The 14,695-nt window shown below is 41.1% G+C and overlaps 1 protein-coding gene across 2 annotated transcripts; it reads right to left on the reverse strand.

Moving 5' to 3' along the window:
* Positions 1-2,132: 2,132 nt before the first annotated feature.
* Positions 2,133-4,196, reverse strand: LOC133100405 (gamma-crystallin B). Of its 2 annotated transcripts, XM_061204458.1 has the most exons (4): positions 4,188-4,196; positions 3,844-4,090; positions 2,898-2,907; positions 2,133-2,391 (listed from the first exon to the last, which is right to left on the reverse strand). In XM_061204458.1, exons 1-4 carry the CDS (start codon positions 4,194-4,196, stop codon positions 2,133-2,135), a joined length of 525 nt encoding a protein of 174 aa, XP_061060441.1. The 2 variants fall into 2 exon arrangements, with proteins under 2 accessions (XP_061060441.1, XP_061060431.1); XM_061204448.1 differs by lacking the exon at positions 2,898-2,907 and having other exon boundaries at positions 2,133-2,408; positions 3,848-4,090.
* Positions 4,197-14,695: the final 10,499 nt, after the last annotated feature.

Below are 14,695 nucleotides of genomic sequence, written 5' to 3' on the forward strand. Positions count from 1 at the left end.
AGACCAGGCCACCCAGCAGCAGGTTGGAGCTTGCAGACTAGAGCAGGGTCATCCAATATTAAACTTGATATTGTTGTGCTATTGTGATCTAAACTTGCATCTCTCCCCTCACAACCTCTATAACAAAGCTGGCTGCACACATTAGTGCTTTATGTGAGAAATGGTTCAGGAGTTCAAGGAAAAGGCACTATGTCTCCACTTTGGGTCAGTGTGGATCCACTCAATGACAAGGCAGGAGTTCAGAGTGGAGAGTAACTGGGAAAAGCATAAACAACTCGTCTCCTCTCCAGAATTCCAAGAAACATTGGGTATATGTGTGTTGGAAGAAGTGGGTACATAAGTCTCCCACCTGCTGTGAGATGAGCTTTGAGCCATTTATTAGAATCTCAAAGGATGGGGTACTTCAGATGAATTTTGACCTGAAGCTGTCAGCTTCATTGGGGAACTTTATAAGAAACAGTGCTAAGAACCGTATTTAATTATCGCAGGATGTTATTGAGGATGTTGTTTACTCAGTATCTTCTTTACTAGGACCCACAAGAAAACTTTCTTTTAGGTTTCAGTACTGGGAATTAATTGAAGAATTAATTTATTTGTCTTATGGACTCTGTCAGTCATGGAACTGATCATGTTTCCTTCTATGTCTTGGCTGCTGGATCCAAATCTGGTTCTAACTTCAGCCACCAAAGTGCGTTTATAGCCCCCAGTTTGGGCTCAAACTTCACTCCTGGCTCCATCTCTCTCTCTCTCTCTCTTGCTTTTCTTCTGACCCAATTTTTTCATTCCCCTATTTTTAATTTCTTTAATTTATTATGTTGTAATTTTTTATTAGTGACCTTAATCTATGTTTTTAAAATAAAGAAAACAAATCAATCAAACAAGCAAATTTCTCCAGAAAATTTTAATGCCCTTTTTTGATTTAGTATTATTTTTCTTTATTATTATTATTATTAGTTTGGCTGCATTGGGTCTTCATTGCTGCGCGCGGGCTTTCCCTAGTTGTGGCCAGCAGGGGCTACTTCTCATTGCGGTGCCCAGGATTCTCATTGCGGTGGCTTCTCTTGTTGCGGAGCACGGGCTCTAGGTGCATGGGCTTCAGTAGTTGCAGCACGCAGGCTCAGTAGTTGCATCATGCGGGCCCTAGAGCGTGCAAGCTTCAGTACTTGTGGCATGCGGGCTCTAGAACTCAGGCTCAGTAGTTGTGGTGCACAGGCTTAGTTGCTCCGTGGCATGTGGGATCGTCCCAGCCCAGGGATGGAACCCGTATCCCCTGCATTGGCAGGAGGATTCTTAACCACTGCACCACCAGGGAAGTCCCTTATTTTTCATATATGGTCATAGTACTTTACTCCCATTAAAATGATGGGAGGCAGGGACTACTCTGGCCGTCCAGTGGTTAAGACTCAGTGCTTCCACTGTAGGGGGTGTGGGTTCGATCCCTGGAAGGGGAACTAACACCCACATGCAGCATGGCCAGAAAAAAAAAATGATAGGAGGCAGAGTTTTCCTATGTGCATGTGGTTTTTGGTAAAAATCCTGAAAATTTTGTACAAAGCACATATAGCAAAGAGACAGTGAATTCTATTGGGAAATCTCATGGAGGTATGAGGTATTGGGAATGGGAGAAAAGGGATGGAGGCTGTTAGAAGGATAAGGAGTGCAGTAAGAGGTAAGAGGACCAGTTCATTTATTTGTTTGTTTATGGAGCTAAAGTAAGAGTCTAGATGAGAATGGCTTTCCTTATCAATTAAGACTTGGACTATATAGGGAAGATGGTGGGGATAACCTGGAGGGATAACTTGAGGTGTTTCAATAAGTACTTGTTTATTATTGTAACTGTAAATATATCTTTGTAAGATTAACCACGAATGGGTTGAGCCCAGTTGAACTGAACTTTGAGCCTACATGGCCTAGCCTTTAAAAGAATGCTGGCAATAATATCCTCTACTTAATTCCCCTTATAGGAGGTTGTTCCCCATCTTGAAAACATATGTTGTCATGTCTGGTCAAGTGCCATTATTGCTTTCGAAGTCCTAATAGATTAAAAGAAAGGCAGGACTCTATTAGTGCCAGAAACACAAGCTAAATCTTTTATTAGATTCTAAAGGAGAAAAATGGAGAATGAAAATACTTTAGTAAAAATCTGTCACCCGTCTTAAAGAACCAGCTTTGGCATTCATCGCCCCCCAGTCAAGATATCTCCTGTACTCCCCCGGCCTCAGGAGGTACTGCCTTCCCCTGTAGTTGGGCAGCTCGTAAAGGACCCAGGAGCCCTCCAGCACGTTGAGGGAGTGGATCTCAGTGAGGTGGAAGCGGTCCTGAAGAGAGAGACAATCATCTGTGATCTCTGACATTTGTCCTCTGAAGTCATCTCTCTCATAGATTCTCATTCTGTAAGTGCCGGAGTGCTAGGGTGGCAGACAGAAAAGAAAAAGTAAGTGAACACAAATAGAGAGAAATTAAAGTTCCCTTAGTCCAAGTCTGCTTTCACCACAACCATGTTGCGGAGTTAAGGAGCCTTCCTGGTCCCCATCGCCCAGCCGTGAATCTCACGGTGGATGGGCTAAGCTAGGAACAGAACTTAGCAGCTCTTCAACTGCTATGCACCAGTCTCTGTCCTTGGGAATTTAGGTTTGTCTAAAATAAAACTGATCATTTTAGTGCTTGTTATTAGAGAACGTCCCTCTCAAAGGAGAAAAGTGAGCGTCATTGGAAAGTGAAGCCTCATTTGATATATTACCCTTGTTATAAAGGAATCAACATTTAGCTATTTTCTGTAAGACTAATGTTTTGGTTCCCATGCATACTATGGATTATTAAGCTCTTGTAAAAAAAATAAGATGACACATCTTCTCTACCCCTGTTTTCATAACTTCATTTTCAGTTCAAATTTCAACCTATGTGACTCTTAAGCTTCCTTTCTGGCCTCCTACCCTCCACTTCCTCATTCCCTCAGCAGCAGGAATGGTCTTCTTGCAGCTCTGTTTGGATGACACCATATCTCATGCTCCCACACTTCTACACATTCTTCTAAGGACTCTGCCATCACTCTCTAGGAAAGACTGAATCTCAAAGTTTAGTTTTGGATGTGGCCTTTCCTCTAATTTCTACCTCTAGGTGAGCTAATAGGTACTGCCTACAAAATCAGAATAGAAGCCAGGGGGCCTGTCTTCTCTAGGAGGATAATCAAATAGAAAAGTAAGCCAAAGCAAGCAAAAGTATTTTTATCAATTAAACAGAACCAGATTGTATTTATAAGTTGTGATCTATTGGATTTCTGAGTTGATATGGCTTGGAATGACCACTTTAAGAAATTATATCTTGGAGTGGGAGTTTGGGGTTAGCAGAGGCAAACTATTATATATAGAATGGATAAACAACAAGGTCCTACTGTATAGCCCAGGGAACCATATTCAGTATCCGTGAAAAACCATAGTGGAAAAGAATAATAAAAAAAGAATGTATGTATGTATAACTGAATCACTTTGCTGTACAGCAGACATTAACAGAACCTTGTAAATCAACTATACTTTAATACAAAAAAAAGGAATTCTATCTCAAACAGATGATAACTTCAGTCTCTTCTATGTTCTGCTTTTTGTTAATGGGTCTTTTCATTTTTGATTCCGTTTAAAACATGAAACACTGGGAATATGTGATTTTAAGAAAACCACCACAGAGTTCATGAAGAACGGCTTGCTATCTGGGACACCCTTCTAGAATGGACTGCATGCATTGGGGTCACTCCCCCTTTCTGCTCTCCAGGTGGAACGATTTGGTTGAAGGATGACAGTTTTTATGGCTTTGATTTCCAAAGAGAGGAAGGCAAAGACAGAGCCACACTCACTGGGGGGATGAGGCGGCAGGAACGGATGGAGTCGTTGAAGCCCATCCACTGCTGGTAGTCGGGGTAGTCGCCGCGCCGCAGGAAGTACTGGTGGCCCTGGTAGTTGGGGCGCTCGTAGAGCATCCAGCAGCCGCTGTCCACCCGGATGGAGTTGCAGCGGCTGAAGTAGGGCTGCAGGTTGGGGCAGTCGCTGCTGCACTCATAGCAGCGGCCCTGGAAGCCCCGGTCCTCGTAGAAGGTGATCTGCAAAATGGAAGATGTGGAAGCATGAAGCGATTTACATCCCCTCTGAAGATGCCGCGACGCGGCAAAGGTTGAGCATCAGGTACCCAGCACTTACCTTTCCCATTCTGGAGAGAGGGAGCAGGTGTTCGCTGGATGCTGTGTGGGACTAGGGGGAGGGCCGCTGTATAAATAGCAGCCCTGACTGCTGCCTCCGCAGGAAATCACACAAAAGGAGCCCATTTTGGTGAGTAAGGGGATTTGCAAGCTCTCCGCTCTCCCTCCCCCTGGTCACTGTGGTTAGCTGAATGTTTACTCTTATTCTTTCTGGTAGGTTCGGGTTGTTCTAATTCACAAAAGCTGCTGTTGCCACCAAAATGAAAAGTCTTTAGCGTTTAGAAGGATGAGCGAAATTCTATCCCCATGCTTTTATTTTATAGCCTAGTCTGCTTAATTGACTCCTTAAAGGTAATTAAACTAAACCATGTGTTCTGCTCAGGGACTGGTGTTTAAAAACAAAACAAAACAAAACAAAACAAAACAAAACAAAAATACTTCTTGAAAACCAGAATTTAAATAATAAGAAATGTTAAGGAAGAGGGAATCAAGTAATCTGTGAAAATGCTTTGAAAAGCATAAAGCGTAGTTCAAATTCAAGATTCTGTGATCATCGATGTTGTTGTTTGGGGGCCTATCTTGAGTAAAATTGATACTTGACTGGAAATTTGTGGGCTCCCTGAGGCCAGGAATTCTCTCTTTTTCCTTTCTGCCCCTGAGCCCTAGAGCAGGGGCTGGGCACATAGTAGGCCCTCAGTCCTTGGCTTTGACCTGAAAGAAAGCAGATTGTTGTGGCCTTCCTGTCTCACATCTCCCTTGGAGCCTACATCCTTCCTTCTGCTGGTGGCTGCCCAGAGACTTGCTCGCTCTTTGGGGTCCCTGGCCTCCTTCAAATGTCCTAAGATCTATCTTTCCTCTTCACCATGATAAACTCTTGCTCACTTGATAAGGGTGATTTGAGTTAGTGTAAGGAGTAATGTAGAAACCCTCAAGGTACCACACCCTCTACTTCCTCAGACTTTTGAGATGCTAGACAGTACCAGACAACAGAGCATCTTGATACCAGGCCAGACAACAGAGTATCTTGATAGTATGGATTTCACAGTGTGATATGGGGACCTCTAAGGTCCCCAAGACACTTTCAAGGGGTTCATATGGTCAGAACAGTTTTCATAACAATACCAAGATGTTATTTGCCCTTTTCACTCTTATTCCTTCACAAGCGTACAGTGGAGTTTTTCCAGAGCCTATATGACATTAAAGAGATTTGGTAAAATGTAAAGCAATTCCAGTCTTTTCATTGTTTTTGCTTTGGAAAATATGGTTATTATTCATAAAATATGTTATTTATGTTAACATGTAATAGGTTTACTACCTAAGGCTCTTCCTATAAAAAGGGGAACCCACAGTGAGTAGGAGTCCCCCTATTGGAATAGAACCAACACAGTATCCAGCAGACACCCAGGCCCTGGCATGACCCTCCATGGGACGATAAAGAGTATAGGTGGTTACAGGCTGGCTCCAGTCTATTTCAGAGCCTATGTCATGTGACAGTGTAGAATTCATCCTGACCTCTTGCAAAACTGGTGGCAGCACTAACAGAGCCCTGAGGCAAACAGTTATATTAAGATATTTTAGGGATCAAATAAAATACTAGAAATAAAGCAGGCCGTCCCTCGGTATCCGTGGGTTGGCTCCAGAACTCCCATGGATACCAAAATCGGCAGATGCTCAAGTCCCTTATACAAAATGGAGTAGTATTTGCATATAACCTACACAATCCTCCCATATACTTTAAATCATCTCTAGACTACTTATGATACCTACTACAATGTAAATGCTGTGTAAGTAGTTGTGAATACAGTGTAAATGATATGTGAATAGTTGCCAGTGTGCGGCAAATTCAAGTTTTGCTTTTTGAAAATTTCTGAAATTTTTTTTCGAATATTTTAGATCTGTGGTTGGTTGAATCCATTGATGCAGAACTCGTGGATACAGAGGGCTGACTGTATTGGCTCAAGAGGTTGGTGAGAGAGACAGCTTTACCTGCTGACTCCAAAGTCATGGGAAAGATTGAGTCAGAGGCCTACCCACAAGCCCTTTTACGTGTATAGTCAGCTTCTGATGTTAGAGCGTCAGGGATCTGGACTGGGTCAGGCAGGGGGTGAGTGGTGCATTCGGGGCCTGCATCATTGCTTAGTGGAGGAGCAAGTGCTTGCAAACGACACTACCTGTGACCACCTACCTGCCTAGCCCATGCCTTGCATTCACACTGCTTCTTCTAAAGCTCTCTCTCTCTTTTTTTCTTTCACAGTACTTACAAGCACCATGAAATTCTTGAATAGGCACTATTTCTGGTGAACACATTCAGGGAACAATGGCAGCATCCATCCATCCATACTCCTGCAGTTACTGCTTGTGTAATCTTTGGAAAGCCACTTACCTTCCCCAAGCCCCAGTTTCCCCATTTGTAAAATAGGAATGACAATGAAAATCAAAGGAGATAATGGACTTGAAAGCACATGGTAAATTGCAAAGTAATACCAGTGGTTAAAAACATTATATCATTCATATTTTAATAAATGCTAAAGATGCCCAAGGCTGAATCAGGAAGAAATAGAAAATATGAACAGACCAATTACCAGTAATGAAATTAAATCAATAATTTTAAAAACTCCCAACAAATAAAAGTCCAAGGCCAGAGAAATAGTTGAGGGAGATTAAGAAGTACAAATTTTCAGTCACAAAATAAAGGAGTCCTAGGTATGAAATGTACAGTGTGAAGAATATAGTAAACAAGTATGTAATATCTTTGTATGGTGACAGATGACAACTAGGCTTATCATGGTGATCATTTTGAAATGTATAGAAATACTGAATCACTATATTGTGTACAGGAGCTAACATAGTGCTATAGGTCAATTATACTTCAAAAACAAACCAACAAACTCATAGAAAAAGAGATTCGATTTATGGTTGCCAGAGGTGGGAGGTGGGGGTAGGTAGTGGTGGTCAAAAGGTACGAACTTCCAGTTATAAAATAAATAAGTACTAGGGATGTACGAATAAATAAGTACAACATGATAAAGATAATTAACACTGCTGTAAGTTATATATGAAATTTAGTAAGTGAGTAAATCCTAAGAGTTCTCATCACAAGGAAAAATATTTTTTTTCTGTTTCTTTAATGTTGTGTCTATATGAAATGATGAATGTTCACTAACCCTATTGTGGTAGTCATTTCATGATGTATGCAAGTCGAATCATTATGTTTTACACCTTAAACTCATACAGTGCTGTATGTCAATTACATTTCAAAGAAACTGGGAAAAAACCCAAACCAAAAAAAGAAGTTAATAATCAGTGCTTGCAATTAAAAAAAAAAATGCTGAAGTCGATAATAGCATTCCTTGCTACATTAATCAAAAATAAATGTGTTTCTGGGCTTTGATGTCATAGCCTTCGTTTTTGCTTCTGGTATGGAGACTAAGTATGATCAATTAGTAATTTCATATACTGGAATGCTTTGATCAAATTTAGCAAAGATCCTTTGATAATTTTGATTTCACAATCAAATGATGACTGTCATTTATGTGTGATCTGGAGCAAGATGCTAAGAGGAGGACTGACTTATGTGACGATCGTGCAGTCAGAGCAATGGAGTTGTTGAAGTCCTCCTAGTGCTGGTGATGGATGAACCAGCCCAGAGCGGCCAGCTCTTGCTGTCCACCTGCATGCAGTAAATTGCTGTGGTTGAAGCACGACTGCAGGTAGGCGTGGTCGCTGCTGCCCTCATAGGAGGGAATCTGCAATGGAACATGCCAACAGTAAGGGAAATCCTCTCAAGAACACATTGTCATGAGTTCATTGACCAGCCCCTGTTCTAAACCCACTTCACTGTGGTTGGTGGACTGCAGATGCAGAAGCCAGGGGCATCATCATCTGTAACAGAGGCTTAGGGGTATATGGGCTGGTGTGTGTGTATGTGTGCGCATTTCAGATCTAGCGGGTGATTTAGGCCTGATTTGGCTAACAGTAGAATTTCCCCCCCTTTCTCATTTCCGTGTCACCAGTGAGGTTTTTTTGTGTGTTTACTTTTAGTTTTCATTACATTATAACTGTATCCTTTCTCTTAAAGTGCTTTGGAGGTCTTTGAAGCAGTATAGAAAGGGAAAGTTGATATATAATGAACAAGTCACAAGAAGTGTCCTCACATTATTTTATTGAACCCTTTTTTGGTTAAGTAGAGAAATAGTAGGAGTAGACACAATTCATACTGAAATGTGTTTGAAATCTTGGCAGTGCAGAAGGGAGATTTTTTCCCCCATCTTGCCTCTAAATTCAAGATGTCTGATGATCTGGGCCTATGGAAGGAAGCTGTTCCTAGTACTGGAACACCTTCCCTTCTTAGAGGCTTATCAAATTCCATCCAATCTTCAAGGCAGTCTAGGTTCCTCTTCTCAGGATGGCTCCTCTTACAACCAGCTTTTACTTGTCTCTCCCTTCTCTGAACATTTACATCCATTTCATTAATACCCAGCTTAGCACTTAAGCATTGCCTTTATCATATAATGTCTCCTTTTCTTGGTTTAGTGTCTTTTTTTTAAACATCTTTATTGGAGTATAATTGCTTTACAATGTTCTGTTAGTTTCTGCTCTATAACAAAGTGAATCAGCTATACATATACATATATCCCCATATCCCCTCCCTCTTGTGTCTCCCTCCCACCCTCCCTATCCCACCCCTCTAGGTGGTCACAAAGCACTGAGCTGATCTCCCTGTGCTATGCGGCTGCTTCCCACTAGCTATCTATTTTATATTTGGTAGTGTGTATATGTCAATGCCACTCTCTCACTTTGTCCCAGTTTACCCTTCCCCCTCCCCATGTCCTCAAGTCATTCTCTACATCTGTGTCTTTATTCCTGTCATGCTCCTAGGTTCTTCAGAACCTTTTTTTTTTTTTTTTCAGATTCCATATATATGTGTTAGCATACGTATTTGTTTTTCTCTTTCTGACTTACTTCACTCTGTATGACAGACTCTAGGTCCATCCACCTCACTACAAATAACTCAATTTCGTTTCTTTTTATGGCTGAGTAATATTCCATCGTATATATGTGCCACATCTTCTTTATCCATTCATCTGTCGATGGACACTTAGGTTGCTTCCATGTCCTGGCTATTGTAAATAGTGCTGTAATGAACATTGTGATACATGACTCTTTTGGAATTATGGTTTTCTCAGGGTATGTACCCAGTAGTGGGATTGCTGGGTTGTATGGTAGTTCTATGTTTAGTTTTTTAAGGAACCCCCATACTGTTCTCCATAGTGGCTGTATCAATTTACATTCTCACCAAGAGTGCGAGAGGGTTCCCTTTTCTCTACACCCTCTTCAGCATTTATTGTTTGTAGATTTTTTTGATAATGGCCATTCTGACCGGTGTGAGATGATACCTCTTTGTAGTTTTGATTTGCATTTCTCTAATGATTAGTGATGTTGAGCATCCTTTCATGTGTTTGTTGGCAATCTGTATATCTTCTTTGGAGAAATGTCTATTTAGGTCTTCTGCCCATTTCTGGATTGGGTTGTTTGTTTTTTTGATATTGAGCTGCATGAGCTGCTTGTATATTTTGGAGATTAATCCTTTGTCAGTTGCTTCGTTTGCAAATATTTTCTCCCATTCTGAGGGTTGTCTTTTCATCTTGTTTATGGTTTCCTTTGCTGTGCAAAAGGTTTTAAGTTTCATTAGGTCCCATTTGTTTATTTTTGTTTTTATTTCCATTTCTCTAGGAGGTGGGTCAAAAAGGATCTTGCTGTGATTTATGTCATAGAGTGTTCTGCCTATGTTTTCCTCTAAGAGTTTTATAGTGTCTGGCCTTACATTTAGGTCTTTAATCCATTTTGAGTTTATTTTTTGTGTATGGTGTTAGGGAGTGTTCTAATTTCATTCTTTTATATGTAGCTGTCCAGTTTTCCCAGCCTGGTTTAGTGTCTTCAACAAGGTAATAAGCTTAAGGGTAAGGGCCATGTCACACTTCTCTATCCCCCATGATTATTTACTAATTAATTATATGGATAGAGTCCTGGAAACAAGAAAAACAGTTAAGCAAGTGATGCCCATTTTATTGCAAATGATTCTGATTTTATTTTGGAAAACAGTAACTCGCCCACATGAGGTCACCTATGTGGATGTTCAGAGACACAGCCATCATTCTCTCCCACTCAGTCCTCTACCACGTCCCCTGGTTCTGATAGCCTCCACTCCTGTCTGGTCCTTGGTGACCTGGGAAAACTTGAAGGGAGGTAAAAATGGCCCAGAAATTGGGCAGGCTGGTGTAGGCTGGCAGCAGGGAGGCCTTCCTGAGGGGAGGGGAGGTGTTAGAGCACCACCAGAGCTCTCCCATGAAGGTCTCAGAACTTACCTTTAACTGCTAAAGGAGAGAGACAGGAGAGATGGCTTGAGAAAGAGAACAAAAATGAAAGAAAAGGTGATGAACAACATTTTTGCAAAGAAAAATAATGAGATTCCCAGCCATTTCCTTGCATTTTAGAAGATTGATGGGTCAATGGAATAAGACATTGGGTCCCAGATGCTGCAAGACATGTTTTGTTCTGTCTCTTTGTAGTATCAGCCAGCACCCCAGTCTAAAATATGTGGGAGATTAAGGGACTGAGCCAATGAGCCTTTTAGCACAAGTATTTGAATACCAAGTTTAAAGTTATATACAAGTTTTTTGTTTTTCCTTTAAAAAGAACTGCAAAACTTGTTTTAAAAAAGACAGGTCTTATTTAAATTTTTAAAAATTAAAAAAAAAATTAAAAACCATTTAAAGTTCTTTAGGAACTCATGGTTAAACAAACTCATATACCAAAATACATAGACTTGCATGTCAAAATATTTGAATGGATCTAATATAACCCTGGTTTCTTCCAAAAACAAAATAGTTCATTTAAGAGCCATTAAGGGACTTCCCTGGTGGTCCAGTGGTAAAGAATCTGCCTTACAATGCAGAGGACGTGGGTTTGATCCTTGGTCAGGGAACTAAGATCCCACATGCCGCGGGGCAACAAAGCCCGCGTGCCACAACTACTGAGCTCGTGTGCCTCAACTAGAGAGCTTGTGTGCCACAGCTACAGAGCCCACGTGCCCTGGAGCCTGTGTGCCACAACTAGAGAGAGAAAAAAACACAACTAGAGAGAAGCTCGCGTGCTGCCACGAAGAGCCCTCGTGCCTCAACTAAGACCCAACACAGCCAAAAATAAATAAAAATAAATAATAAATAAATAAATCTTTAAAAAAAAAAGAGCCATTAAAGTTACCTGAGGCCTGTTAGAAGGCTCTGCGGAAATAGTTCATTACCCTCCCTGCCTCCCTTCCCCCATACAAATGTTTTAGTTTGTCAGCTGGGTTTTCCTGAAGCGTTTGCAGACTTCTTTTTCTGGTAACCACTTATGTGTCTCCCAGATGAAACCTCTTGAGTTCATCAGCACATCATTGACATGACCCTGCTGAAGGAAGCCACATCTGCTCTCACTTGAGTAGGTAGGATTGAACCTGCAGCAAACTTTACAGCACTCACTTGGCTCATGATGATGGAAATAGTAATAGTTAATAATGACAGCCTACTGTATGAAGAGTGTTTAGTGTGTTCTAGACGTTGTACCAGGAATCTTATATAGAGTACATCATGTAGCTAACACAGCACAATTATTATCAGGACTTGGCCAAATATTTGAGAGATCCAGGGCAAGAGCATAAATAGAGGCCCCCTCCACCACCCCATGGACTGCTCTCCTCCCTTCTCACTCCCTCACATGTCCAAGCTCCATCCACACGCTCCAACCCCCATCCCGACCATGCCCCCCAAACAGCTGCCCTTTGAGTACCAGTGTCCTTGGGTGAGTGAGTGAAGACTCTCTCTTAGATTTTGGAAGCAAGGGTGTAAATGGACGAAATTCTGGAGCTCCAGGTATAAGGAGTATGGTCTAGAAGACGTGTGGGCATGTCCCTCTTGTTCCACACATTCCTGTCCCATGGGGAAGATGGTATCTGGAGGAGGCCAGAGAAGGCTCTCTGAACACCCATTCCAGGCCAGGGTCCCCAGTTGACTAAGTCTAATTACATACTGATCACTATGAGAAACAAATTCAAAAAGGTACACACAGCTAGTAAGTAGAGGCACTGGGAATTGAACTCAGGTCTGTCAGCCTTGAAGGCCTAAACTAATTGTTTCTGCATATAACAATGACTTGTTTTAGAGGTTATGTTTCTAGATGTGCATAGCTTATATTTTCCCTAATTATACACTTCTCATAGTAGGTTCAATGTCATTCTTTTTTTTTTTTTTAATTTGTAAAGGGTCTAGCACCAAAGTAGCCTGTTCTCCCTACCAACCTTGAGAATATTTGGTTTTAACAGGAATTCTGGTAAATTGTAGTGGATTCTTCTATTGACTGATTGCTGCCAGGCTGATTTCTTTAGCCTGGCTCTAGGATCTCAGCATTAACTGACTGCAAAGGGTTCCTTAATCCCTAAGTCACTGATTTGTGTGTAGCCTTCTAAGACAGCAGTAATGGGTGACTATTAAAAGGACATTGAGTATGTTCACATTTCCTTGAATTAGAGAATTTTTTTTAGAAAATAGCTAATTTACTTTGCCCCCCTCCCTTTCTTATGAAGTCCATGTATATAGCATAACAAGGTAAAACTGATGGAGTGATGACTACTGTTTATTGAGCTTCTTTACAGGAGGCATCTCATTTATTCCTCATAAGAACATGCAAGTGGGAAAACTGAGGCTTAGGGAGCATAAGTAACTGCTCAAGGTCACACAGCCATTAGGTGGTCAAGCCAGAAACCCTGTCCATGGACCTCAAGGCCTACATTGGTAACCATTGAGATGCTCCACCTTGAAACCTAATACAGTCTTAAAGAATCAGAGCTGGAAGGAAACATGGAGCTCCTCTTGTCCACACCCCTTATTTTATAGAGGAGAAAACTTGTGGCACACCGAGCTTTCTTAGATAAAATGCTGTTTTCTAAACCCTTAAGTTCACTAGATTAAAACAAACCAAAACAAAACCTCAGGTTAAAATTATTTTCAGTGAGACATCTCACCTGGGTTTTCCTTTTTTTTTTAAAAAAACAGAGCTCATATTTCATTAGTCACCCAACAAAGGACAACACACTATGGTTTAACTAAGCTAGTGGCAAAACAACAAATCTTTCTGTATATTTGGTATTGGTAAGAGCCACAGCAGTTTAATAATATGTGTATCTTCATATTTATAATTTATACCATATGTTCCGTCAGCAAGAAGGAATCTTATTCTAAAAGATTATTTATTACTTAAGGTTCCGTGCCGGGCATTACTATTTTTAAACAGCTTTGTTGAGATATAATTCACATACCATACAGTTTACCCATTTAAAGTGTATAATTCAATGGTTTTAGTATATTCACAGTTATGTGCAACCATCACCACAGTCAATTTTAGAGCATGCCCATCCCACAGTGAGAAGTCCTGTACCCTTTAGTTTTCGTTCCTTTATCCACCCATCCCCCACACCTAAGCAACCCATGAATCCACTTACTGTCTCTAGATTTGCCTATTCTGGTTATTTCATATAAATGAATCCTATAATATGTGGTCTTATGTGACTGGCTTCTTTCACTTAGCATAATGTTTTCAAGGTTCATCCATGTTGTAGCATGTATCAGTACGTCATTCCTTTTTATGGCCAAATAATACTCTATTGTTTGGATATATCACATTTCATTTATCCAATCATCCGCTGATAGACATTTGGGTTGTTCTCACCTTCTGGCTATCGTGAATAGTGCTGCTATGAACATTCATGTATACTTTTTAAAAAAATAAATTTACTTATTTATTTATTTATTGGCTGCTTTGGGTTTTCATTGCTGGGCGCCGGCTTTCTCTAGTTGCAGAGAGCGGGGGCTACTCTTCGTTGCAGTGCGCACGCTTCTCATTGTGGTGGCTTCTCTTGTTGCAGAGCATGAGCTCGAGGCACGCGGGCTTCAGTAGTTGTGGCACACGGGCTCAGTAGTTGTGGCTCGTGGGCTCTAGAGTGCAGGCTCACTAGTTGTGGTGCACGGGCTTAGTTGCTCCACGGCATGTGGGATCTTCCTGGATCAGGGCTTGAACCTGTGTCCCCTGCATTGGCAAGCGGATTCTTAACCACTGTGCCACCAGGGAAGTCCCCATGTATATGTTTTTGTTTGAACACTCATTTTCAATTCTTTGGAGTATAAACATCAGAGTGGAATTGCTGAGTCATATAACTCTATTTAACTATTTGAGGAAATACCAAACCGTTTTCCACAGTGGCTGCAACATTTTCCATTCCCACCAGCTATTTATGAGAGTTCCAATCTCTCCACGTCCTTACTAACATTTGTTATTTTCTGGGTTTTTTTTCCTAAAATTATTATAACCATCCTAGTGGGTATTAAGTGCTACCCCACTGTGGTTTGATTTGAATTTCCCTAATGACTAATAATGCTGAGCATCTTTTCAGTAGCTTCTTGGCTATTTGTATAT

Source organism: Eubalaena glacialis, chromosome 1 (genome assembly GCF_028564815.1).
Source record: "Eubalaena glacialis isolate mEubGla1 chromosome 1, mEubGla1.1.hap2.+ XY, whole genome shotgun sequence".
Taxonomy (NCBI): domain Eukaryota; kingdom Metazoa; phylum Chordata; class Mammalia; order Artiodactyla; family Balaenidae; genus Eubalaena; species Eubalaena glacialis.